The sequence below is a fragment of the Wyeomyia smithii genome, chromosome 3 (genome assembly GCF_029784165.1).
Source record: "Wyeomyia smithii strain HCP4-BCI-WySm-NY-G18 chromosome 3, ASM2978416v1, whole genome shotgun sequence".
In the NCBI taxonomy this organism is placed as follows: Eukaryota; Metazoa; Arthropoda; class Insecta; order Diptera; family Culicidae; genus Wyeomyia; species Wyeomyia smithii.
Window position 1 is genome coordinate 214911572 of NC_073696.1, and position 12144 is coordinate 214923715.

The 12144-nt window shown below is 38.6% G+C and overlaps 1 protein-coding gene across 6 annotated transcripts in view; it reads left to right on the forward strand.

The window, feature by feature from the left end:
• Positions 1 to 7223: 7223 nt before the first annotated feature.
• LOC129726654 (interferon regulatory factor 2-binding protein-like A) overlaps positions 7224 to 12144 on the forward strand; it is a 48063-nt gene continuing 43142 nt past the window's right edge. For 3 of the 6 annotated variants that reach the window (XM_055683606.1, XM_055683605.1, XM_055683607.1), the window contains exon 1: positions 7224 to 8684. In XM_055683606.1, coding sequence (XP_055539581.1) covers positions 7994 to 8684 — 691 coding nt within the window. In that variant the 5' untranslated portion in view covers positions 7224 to 7993. The remainder of the gene's footprint in view (positions 8685 to 12144) is intronic. The other 3 variants (XM_055683603.1, XM_055683604.1, XM_055683602.1) reach the window with 3 other exon arrangements.

The window sequence follows — 12144 nt, forward strand, 5'->3', positions numbered from 1 at the left end:
GGAAGAGTTGGATTATATAGACCTGCTAGCTAAAGCCCGTTTTTTGAGAATCTTTGATTGAGAATCTTGACTGTGTCTTCAATCTTCACGTCCTTGGGAAGCTTTGACAGGATGTAGTTGAGATAGCGGCTGTGCGAAAGGGTGATAACACATAAATGAGTTATCGTCTATTTATTAGGGCTTAGATAAACTCAAGCTAACTGCTCCGAAGTAGACCTTTTTTACGATCATTGCGGATCCTCGGAAGGGCCATCGAGTTGCCATCTTGGGCCAAAAACATGTCAGGGAACTACTTCCAATCTAGTTAACCATCAAACGAGGATTTAGAAAAAACCGAGACACTCTTAGATCAGTGTTTAAAATTGTCCTTCTTGTTGTCATTCCGTTCCTTCTTGTGGGACCGGGACACGAGTAACCTTAGCGGAGATCGGGTAACCAACCCCCGGTGGAAACTATGGTCGTATGCTGACTGGGAAGAAGGATCGAACGCGGCTGTATCCCCATGTTAGTGGTGGTGTACAACAGCGTCAGACTCGGAGCGGGCTGCTGAATCACAAAACGCGGTGCCTCGCCAGCTATATGTAAGACGGCAGCCCCGTCGCGAGACTGGGTATCGCAGCCCTAGTAAGGCAGCATACCGAATGTAAAATACTACGAACAATCCGGAACGGAATAATCGGCATGGGCCTGAGCGAACGAAAAAGGACAATGATTATTGAAAAATCGGTACTTTGAATGTAAGGACTCTACTCGAACCGGCAGGTGCAGGTATCCTGGCTCGAGAGCTGAAGAAGGTGAACGCGGAGGTTGCTGCCATACAGGAGGTGAGGTCTCCCGAAAACGGGAGAACGCGAATTCCGGGCAGTAGATGCTATTGCGGGCACTTCATTTAAGTACCACATCTACTACAGTGGCGGCGTGAAAGCAGAAAGGGGAGTCGGTTTCGTGCTCATAGGGAAACATATAAAGCGTGTCAATCAATGGAGGCCGATCAGTGACCGTATATGCGTGTTGAGAATTGAGGGCACTTTTTTCAACTACAGCCTGATTAATATGTAGGCACCTACCAACGATAAACCCAATAAAAAAGGAGGAGTTCTTCGAGCTCCTGGAAAAGACGTATAATAAGTGCCCAGGACACTATATTAAGATCGTCATCGGAAATGCAAATGCGCAGATGGGGCAGGAGAACTTCTTCCCCGTAATTGGTAGAAAAAGCCTCAACTCTACTACGAACGACAACGGCTCGAGGCTTGTCAATTTCGCTGCAGTCAGAGGTATGGCTATCTGTAGCACTTATTTCACACGCCGGAATATACGTAAGCATACCTGGAGACATGAAGCATGAACGTTGAAAGAGGCCGATCGGCGAGTTCTTAGTGTTTTTTAGCGTAGGATTTTGCGTTCAATCCTTGGCGGCAAACTAGAAAATGGTGTTTGGTGCAGAGGCATGGTGCAGAATCATGAAGTGAACCAGGTGTACAAATCGGCGGATATAATTATGCGGATAAAACACGGCAGGTTGCAGTAGGCTGGGCATGTAGCTAGAATGCCGGAATAACCACCAGCGAAGACTATATTTAGCAGAAATCCCGATAGAGGCCGTCGACTACGAGGTAGGCCCCGCACTCGTTGGATGTGTGCTGTCGACGAGGATGCCCGCGAAGTAGGTGTTAGGGGAGATTGGAGGATAGATAGCAACGCAAGACCGAGTGACATGGAGACGTATGCTGGATTCGGCATTGGATCGATAATCGCTCTGTCGCCGTAAAAGTAAAAGTAAAGTAAGTGGTTATTTCGGAACGTCCATATGGCAACAGTACAGTGGCCACCTTGGACCATTTCATTTGACAATTTCCATTATAGTTTAGCGTGCAGTATGGGTTTAGAAAACAAGGAGAGCTCTAGGACCAGTTTTGAAAATTGTCCTGTTTTACGGTCTCCTCCGCCACCTTAGATCTAATGTTAGTCAGGGGACCAGCTTTTCCTTGGTTGAGCTCTCGGAATGAATGAAAAAAAAACAGGGAGCCTTAGGACTGGTTTTTTAAAATTGACAGAGGTGTCACAGTTATTCCGGATCCTCTTCGGAGGGCCACCGATTGGCCACCTTGGTCCATTTCTAATTTAGGTAACTGTTCTGGAATAATTTAGAGTAAGAACAAGAATTGGAACTCACGAACGTATGTTCATAATTATTATACTTAACCTACCTAGTTTTATGAGGAAATGTAATACTTCCATTTTAATGAGTCTTTTATTCCAAAACACGTTTTTGGTTCCCAAACCGCTTTAACTCAAAAACCCGCATTAAAAATATCTCATTAGCTTAAAAACTCGCGTAAAAATCTGTGTAGAAAAATATGTGTAAAAGCCATGTAAGAAAATTGCGTGTTACACCGTGTTCCGTTGCTTTTGTTTATCATATGAAAATATTAGTGATAGTTCTTACTCCATGTACGCATTCACAAATACGCATGGTGTTGATTGTCTATCAAGTTGTGTAGCGATTTTTGAATGGTAACCGCTTTTGCACAATATTCAAATGTCTGAAGTTGTTGTTGATTTCGTTTGAAAAAACATCAAAGGTACAATTAGACATCCTTCGGAGGAGCATAGAAAAGTGGTTCTCAACAGGAGTCCGTGGCCGGCTAGGGAGCCGCGAGGCTCATCTAGGGGAGCCACGAAGCTCTTGGTAAATTTGACAGGTAATTGAAATTGCCTGGTATCACAATACTTGTATTTGAAATTCTTTTGGGGGGGTCACGAAGCTCTCTGTGCTTCGCAAAGGGGGCCTGCAGAGCTTTTTGTGTTTAGCAAAAGAGGCCGCAGAGTTAAACAGGTTGGGAACCACTGCCATAAAAAATCCGATCGGCCACGATCTGCAAGGACACCACAAGTCGTTAAAGACCGTATTCGGCGGAAAGCCAACCACCGTTACCGATCTGAATGTATCTATTGGATCTGTCCACAATATTTTAGTAACTGACCTTGGTCGTAAGGCCTACTAGAAGCGTTTTTAGGGTTTCCGAGTCCTTTCAGAAAAGGAGGCTCGATAGAGCGAAAACAATACCTTCACGGCACACTAGACAAGAGTTCATTTTTTCTGATTAGAAACTGTTTCTCTTGGAGCAGCAACAAAATGTACAAAATATTTCAGAGTCCCAAAACGTTGTCCCTCGATTCCAGAGTACAGCTTCCGTTCGTGGGACAGTTTGCATCCACTCATTGTCATCGACAAAGATGTCAAAGTCAATGCTGCTTATTATAAAACGGAAGTTTTGGAGAAAATTGCTGCCTCGAATCTTCGAATACTTTTAGAAGATAACAACTATATGTGTTCCAGCAAGACGGTTCACCAGCGGATAATGCGAACTTGGTTCAAAGCTGATGTGAGGTCAATTTGACGGATTTTCTGGATAAAAATGAATAGTCGCCAAGCTTCCTCGATCTGAACACAATTGATTTTGTGTCTGATCTTACATGATGTCGATGCTGATTACAAGTTCTCTAACTTGGAATAGTTTGAAGCGGTTATCCAGCAAATCTGAGAAAATGGAACCCGTGGAGCCGCATGCGACAACTACAAAAACCATATGAAGTTGGTGAAGCTGACTAAGGGAGGGGTTCCAAGACATCTACTGTAGGTATCAAATCAAAGGTGTGATATTAACATATTAGTATTGAATTGTATCCCAATTAATTAAACACGGTGTACGTGTATTACACAAATCTCAATTTTAACAAGCTTTCTAGAATTGTTTAATCAAATTTTTATTCACTAACTGTTTTTATATTTGTCTCAAAAGAAATAAATTGTGTCACATGGGTTAAGGGGTTATATACCTTTTTGGTCGAGAAAAATCAGGAAAGTTTGAATTTATTTTTAAGTGCATAGCACCATTTTCATTGCAACAAAGTGGTATTTTTCTGAAATAACAGTTTATCAACAACAAGAAAATACGTTTGATTTTGAGATATTCCAATTACTACTGGAGTAATGGCCGTTTTCCCGAAACGCTATTTTTTTTTGCAGAGGCTTGCAGTGATCCTGATAGAGACTCAGCGGATCAACCGAAATCAAAAAACTCATATTATTTCATTAGTTTAAAAGTGTGCCAGGTCCTTGAACGATCGCTTTTATGAGTACACTGGGGTCTTTTTTACGCGGTTGGTTGTACCGCGTTGAAAAAATCCGTGTATAAAAAAACCGCGTAGTTTTAAAAAATCGCGTAAAAACAGACCCCAGTGTATAATAAGATCCGATTAAAAATATTGGCCCGTAAGTAAACATAAACTTGAAAAATGATATAAAAATATATAAAAACGAAACACACAAAATGAGTTTATACTGCTTCTAAAACTGAAAATTCATTGAAAAACATGACAATACCTTTTTTATAATAATTTTGCTACATGTTTGAGCTTTTGTTTCTTAAACGGAAGTAAATCGCAACGACCCTGACTCGTATCGTTGCACAATTATTAATATATATTTGTTCCTTTTTCCCGAATCAACGGAAATTGCCTATTTTTTTATAATAACAGCAAATATATTAAAAATATGCATTATTGAGATTAATAAAACAGAATATCTTATTGTCATGAACCATACGATTGATTTTTACTTTATTGGATATACTTATACTAAACTTATTTAATACCGCGTAAAAATAATCTTCCAAATCGCGTAAAAATAATCCGCGTTATTTCAAAAAACCACGTAAAAAATCGCGTATAAACCACGTAAAGTCGCGTATAGAAAAAAACCGCATAAAAATAACTCGCGTAAAAAAAGACCCCAATGTATTTTGTTTTCAGTGCAAACGGGAATGTTTTTCCCAAAAAATGCACGTTTTGAGCGCAAAAAATTGCAAGGACCGGCGAATTTTATAACGAAAATTAAAAAAAAAATTAAGGAAATCGGTTCAGTAGTTTTCCCGCAATCAGGATCACGGCAAAGTCATTTTCCGGAAAAAACTATTCCGAGATAATCGCGTGTAAAGTTTCAAGTTTAGCTAATGCGGCCGTGGCGAGGCGCGTTGCAAATCGCTCTAACTTTCTTCCTATTGCTCAGATCTTTGTGAAAATTTGTGGAAATGTTCTCAAGATGTTGTATTTGAAGATAATGTTATAAAAAAATTTCCGGTTTTTTGAAAACTAAAAAGGTATATAACCCCTTGAATCATGAAAAAAATGTTCCTTACAAGTTAATGATGACTGTACAATTTTGTGTATACTATAAATTCAAGATTTACAAAGTATATAAAATTCTATAAAATTCAAGATTTACAAAGTATATAAAATTAACCATTAATTTAGGAACATTTTTGTTATGCTATCCAAATTTGTTTACAGATGGTAATTGCAGGTACGGGTGTACAGAATCTTTACAAACAAAATCAATTATTTAACTGCTTTTCATTAAAACTTGTTAAAGCTCCGTTTTAAGCCATAGTGTTATCACAGACAAACAGACGTGCCTCTTCGAAGAAAAATCCCGAAAAATCTTCGTCCTCATTCGAAACGTTACACTCGTGCGCCACTATGTGAGCTTATTGCCTACTAACTTCTTTTCGTAAAACGGTTTTTTGTCTTTGCTAATGGGATTGCGCGCTTGCTTATGAAACCGTAAATGTTTTATTTCACTTTCCGGACTACACTTTTTCTGTCTCTGACTACCCTTTTTCTGTCCCGGACTACACCCGAAAAAAGCAGAGAGTACTGTAGGAAGTTACCAACATATTCACACGTATGCAACAAAACTGGTTTGTTTTGGTTCTCGTTCCACACGGTAAAGTGTCAGGTAAATTTTTTTTTCAGCACATTTGCGAGATGGACATATGAAATGGAAATGAGACAAAATGACGATGGCGATAATGACCAAAACAAAACAAATTAACAGCTATCCCATTATAACGCATACCAGTGCAACTACACTGAAAATGTTTTATTTGAAGCTGCAAAATGTAATCCGGATAAAGTGTAGCTACACTGCGAAAACGAATTCGACATTAAATTAACACCAGCGGCATTACTGACGGTTTTTGTCTTTTATAATGTATATGCACGCTTGCTTATAGCAGCACTAGCGGCATTATTGCTCACTAAGCAAAATTTCAAAATAATCGTTATTTTTCTGGTTGATGAAATCGTCATCGAGTGGCACGTCTGTTTGTCTGTAGTGTTGGGCATGAAAGATATCGACTCTGCTACCATCAACACATATTTAGCTGAATAAGTTCTACGGGGAAAATAAATAAAAAACACCTTTAAGGAAAAGATGTTGTTTGGCAATACATAATCCACTTTTTAGTAGGCTCCTTGTGCTCCTTGTGGAGTAACCTGCCAAAAGGCCAGAAATCTTTTAATCAAAATATATAGTTAATAATTCTGTCGAGAAATGTTAGAAGGTCAAATATAAGATTTTATGATATGAGTGATAAACCATATTTTTCGCAAATATCAGTTAAATGTTATTGTAGGCCAAAATGGTGCTATAGCCAAAATTGTTGCTTTCACCCTAGTGACGAACTTGACAGTGAAGTTTGAAAATAACATCTCATTGAGCGTTTTAGTAGATTTGAACTAAATTAAATTGATAAAATGCTAATTAGGTTATCTTTCATACAGCCGGTCTTTGCAACAGTTTATTTAAAGTTCCAGTTTCCACCCCAGGCTTCCATATTCGGAATAACAGTCATCATTGTCTAGTTCAATCTCAATTTACAGGAAATAATATTGCTGATAATGTTACAATTCATAATTCTACTAAATAGTGATAAATTAATCAAACAACCCTTTTGTTTGTTATCGCCACCCTAACGATTTTTGCTAATAAGAATTAACGGCAATCAACTTAACTGGTAGTCACTCGAATGTGTGATTGTGCATATATTCTCACCCCGTGTTAGTATGAGTGTAGGCGAACCAGCAGTATTTTTTGCCGTATGTAATTCCATCTACCGCGGGAACATTATCATTTTCAAGCGTGCATATGTATGCAAGAAGCGGCCGTTCGTAGTAGTAGATAATAATATTGTTATTCTTCTTTCCTACACACTTTACGCTAGCTGCTGTTATAGCAGCCGCCGCTGTCGTCACCGCTGTCGTTGTTTCCACTCTCTTTCTCTATCTCTCTTAGCTTGGGCTTCTACTCCACACTACAAACGACCCAACCGAGGCGACACGCGTATCCGAGAGTACGTGGGTCCCGCGGCAGCTCGACCGAACCGTTCGCTTCAAAAGTGACGCGCTCGTTGGTTGCTTCACACCGCCTCGTTGGTTCCGATCGTTCGTTGTTTGTTATGGCGAGACTTTTTTCTGTTTTTCGGAAGTGATTTTCTGCTTTTTTGCGGTAAATATCCACAGAAAAAGTGAGTGTGTTTTTCGCGTCTGGACCCTTATCGAGAAAATATATGATCCAGCCAATGGGCAAGCCTAAAAGTAGCATCTCCGAAAGCAGGATTTTTAACCGCGTTTGGTAGCGCAATATTCAGCGTAACTGTGTATAACAGTGTAGTTTCACTGAATCGATGGCCACCCTCTTGGCAGAAAGTGAAATATTTGTAGAAGACAAACAATCGGCGTACAGAGAAGACTAGACTACGATTGCGTCATTTGTTATGTGTTAAATTAGATAAGTACAGACGTGAAGGCTTAAGTGTGTCGCATCGTAGCCGAGATAGCACTGCGTAAAAGTAACGATAGGGAAATGAATTCTTAATTTTATTCTATTTAGAGGAATATTGACGGAGAGTAGAGTTTTTTTAGTGGCGAAGAAAGTGGTGAAATGATATTGTAGTTTACCTTTGCACGTGGATCGTGTCAATTATCAATGGAGCTGATAGTTTTTGTGATGGATAAAAGCTGGTTAGAAGCGATTCGTACAAAGTGATTGTCAAAGTTTGACGCTTAAGGGTAGAGTTGTGAGAGAAAATAAGTGCGTGGAGGTGAAGAACTGATTTTTTGTAGGTGTTCTAAATCAGTGATCAAAATGTCTGTTCAAGCGAAACGTCAGCACTGTTATCTGTGCGATCTGCCCCGGATGCCTTGGGCGATGATCCACGACTTTACCGAGGCTGTATGCCGAGGATGTGTGAATTACGAGGGAGCTGATCGAATAGAACTGGTATTGGATACCGCTCGACAAATGAAACGAATTCATGCTGGTGCCGGCGGCGGCGGCGGTGGAGGCGGTGGTGGTTCTGGCGGTAGCGGAAGTGCCGGTGGCAAGCGTGGTCATGAGAACGGTGAAATGCCACATCGGTCGGTACCGCAGGCACACCATCACTATTCCGTACGCACCGGACCCAACGGGCCAACTTTGGTCGATTTCACACCGAAGCACGAGCCACATGACATCACCGGGGTTCGCCCGGGAGCACGTCTTCAGCAGCATATGCCACCACATCATCTACCGCACGCCAACCGGCAGCAGGTTCCGCCGGCACTTTCGGTCAACTTGAAACGACCCCCGCCGGAGGATGACGAGCACGGTCCGATGGATGGACCGACGGGCAGTGCCAAACGGGGACCGGAGGATCCGGTTTCCATCCAGCGGCCGCCGCTAACTCGGGGCGACTCTCTGCCGGCCGTACCGTTCGTTCCGGATCGTCAGCCCAGCTACAAAGATAAGCACCCGGTGCGAACTGCTTCCTTTGATACGGCCACATTCAAGCCTGCTGGTAAGTTTTGCCGTTGTCATCACTGTTACTTTCTGTCCCTGTTTTGCCCTTTGTTCTGAAAATTTTTGTTTTCTCCTCTGTAAATGACTGTGGAAGTTTTGAAGTGTGTGAGCTGTAAATTTCATCTAAGACACTGACTATTGTAAGTTATTCAAATGATTATCATGGGTTAGGTGTGGATTTGTGGAGGATAAATTTTATCAGGTTTACGGATACAGTAAGTTAATTGATCAATTAACAATTTATTGCTTCGTGAACTGGAGTCACCAATTAACGTGTTGCAAAAGTTACCAGAAAAAAACTTGTAGTTTCATTGTAAATGTAAAAGTTGCGTTTGAAAATTTATCAACGGAATAATCTTGCTTATTTATACTGTTCATCGAATCACTTATGCAGATGAGTTAGATGTTCTTTTTAGTGAAATATGGTAATTGTAATTTAGAGTTTGCACCATTAGCGATACTAAAAATATCATGCCTATAATTTAACAAACTTTGCAGCCGTCTGTTAGTGTAGAGGACAGTGACGATTAGGAGTTTAATCCAATGTCACGAACGTGTTTACCACTTTACCCCAGTCTTTCGTTTTTTTCGTCATTTGGACTTTGTTCAGATTCAGATAGGCAAAAAACGTACAGTGACAAAAAATAAATGGGTTAATTAACCAATAAACAAAATATACGATCATGTGTGTATGCATATGTGACCTATTGCTGCATATTTTTTGCAGTCTACACTTTTTATGGGATATTGAGCATGTTTGGAGCCATAGTCCATATATAAACAAAATACGTAATTAGTGTACCTTAGAGCATTTCGAAGTTGAGGTTAAAATTTTTCAAGAGTTTCATCATTTAGTGGCCGGTCTGTGTGTTAGCATTTTAATATTTTTTCTTCAAGCTTCTTATTCGTTTTTAAAGAATTATGCATATGTTGTTTTGAATGTTTATTACTGTATTTTTCAGTAATTAATATGTCGCTAGAGCAAGGTAATTTTTTTGAATAGCTGTTTTTAGTACGCTCCCGGTCTCTTAAAACTATCTCGAGATACATGTTAGCAAAAATTTCAGTATTATCCGTTCATAGGATTTTTTAAATCCGAAAAAAAAGTTTTTAATGTTCCTTGGCTTGAATTATCTCCATTGGCATTCGTATGTTTGAAATCCTATCACAAATTTTGAAAGTAGAATTCGTAGAAACCATTTATGACAGCTATTTTAATAGATGTTGAAAAAATTTACACTACACAGATACAATCATGATAATTTGAAGAAAGATAGAGGAATTCATAAAAAAACAAACGGAAAAAGAACTCCGAGGTGTTCATATTTTTCAAATTTTTCAAGTGCCAAAATTATCATTGCGGTTCTTGAAAAAATGCTCCGAACAGATGTTAGTGAAAGAAGAGACCGCAAAATCAAAGAAAAATACATGAAAGTTTTACGATTTGTTTTCGATTAGCTAATGTAAACAAATGTTAGTTAATGTAAAAAAGTGCTTTGAAAAGCAAAATTCATCAGGACCATGGTGAAAATGAGGGTATCGAATTTTTACTGTGTTCATCATGACACTGTGCTTAGATTCTCAATAGTATATTCTGAATGAATTTTGAAAAACCATTGCCTAGGTATTTTTCATAAAAAGAGTTGAGATCTGATAAACCCCTTCAGAGCGCCTCAGAATATTTTAGTTCAAAATAAAGGAAAAAGCTCTGTTTCTTTAGACTCAACATTCAAATATTTACGAAATTATTGTAGAAAAAAAAACAATTTGAAAATCGGATTCCGGGTTCCTATCTGTTCAAAATTACAACAAACACAAAAGTAGTGAACGTTATTATAGAAAAAAACACTAAAAGTATGAAATGACCAATTTTCATCTTAAAATCAAAACTCAACCTTTATACCTAATTTATTTAGATAAATTCTAAACCATGATGAATTTTTAATTCAGTTCAAAATGCTTGAAAAACGTCTCTGAAGACTGAAAAAAAAAACCACAATAGGAATTGTAGTTTAAGATGCTTTAATGAGACAGAAAAGGTTAAAATAAAGTATGACCAAAAATTAACTGAAGAGACTGAAAAATGGTTCTAAAGAAGAAACAGAAAAAAAATCGTATACAATTATGTTGGAAATTCCGCTGAAAAAAAGGTGATTAGGCAAATTATATTTTCGAGCTACCTTAAAATGCAAGAGAACGCTCCTGAAATCCAGAAAAAAAAAACGAAAATTGCGGAAATGATGTTGCATTTGGTATACAGTCATCCCAGTATTATGGGCCAACCAGTATTTTGGGCCAGTCTACACTTTGTAGTGGTTTCTAACATATTTCAATAACTTTTAACAATCAAATTTAAGTTTAGTGAACGTGAACAACGTTCCCCAAACTTAAAATTGACTATTACAAGGTATTGACATACGTTAGAAACCAATACAAAGTGTATTGGCCCATAATACTGGTTAGCCCATAATACTGGGATGACTGTATTCAAACTAATGAAGTGATTCTAATGAGAGGAAAAGGCCAAAAAATGATTTAAATTCAGCCAAATGATTGAAGAACGCTTCTTATTTAAAGCAGAAATCAATTCCAAACTTGACTGAAATGATACATAGACGAATGAGATTGAAGACAAAACTGATTCCAAATTAAGGTTAGTTGAAAGTGCATCGAAGAATTAAAACAAAGTGGATGAAGAATAATTACAAATTATCCTGAAAAAATCGAAAGTACCTCTGCCAACAAAAGAAACGAAAGACAAAAAATGTCATAGGGTATCGAACGTCTTCGGCAGTGGTTTTCTTCGGCCTGTTATTGCATAAGACTGCTGCAGAAAACCACTTTTTTCCCTGAAATTCTTGAAAGATTCTAAACTTGTGCCTAGAGAATCTTTACAAAAAAAAAACAAAGAGGCCAAGTTTATCACAAATATATCTGGCAATGACTCTACAACCAGAACAGCTGCAGAACAGCTCTATTGCAGACCAATATATTTTTTTAGCGTAGATATATACGTACTCCCTTTCCTCCTCTAAGTTGTCCACGTTGAATGTGAACGGCCTCTAAGCAAACATTCACGTGCTTTCACAAAAATGAAATTAGAATAACAGCTCTGAATAGATTTCTTTTAATCGAAATGTACAATGCAGTATGGCTTTTCAATGAAAAAGTTTTCTTTATCAGTTATGGAGGAAAAGGTCTCTTCTGGTCAAGTGAAAAGACCACGAGGTCAAAGGTGATGAGGAAGGGAAGGAGTTGACTAAAACGCCAGGAAATACCATGAAATATTGTGGTCCAAAAGGGCAAAGAGTGGAACTTAATGCCATAGTGCTTGTTGATAGAGGAATGATTTATTTGGCAAAATTTTACAACATTTAAAAATATGAAACTTTGCTGAACAAACAAAATTCCTAGCTTCGTTAGATACACAGTTATAGAGTATTTTATATGGACGATAC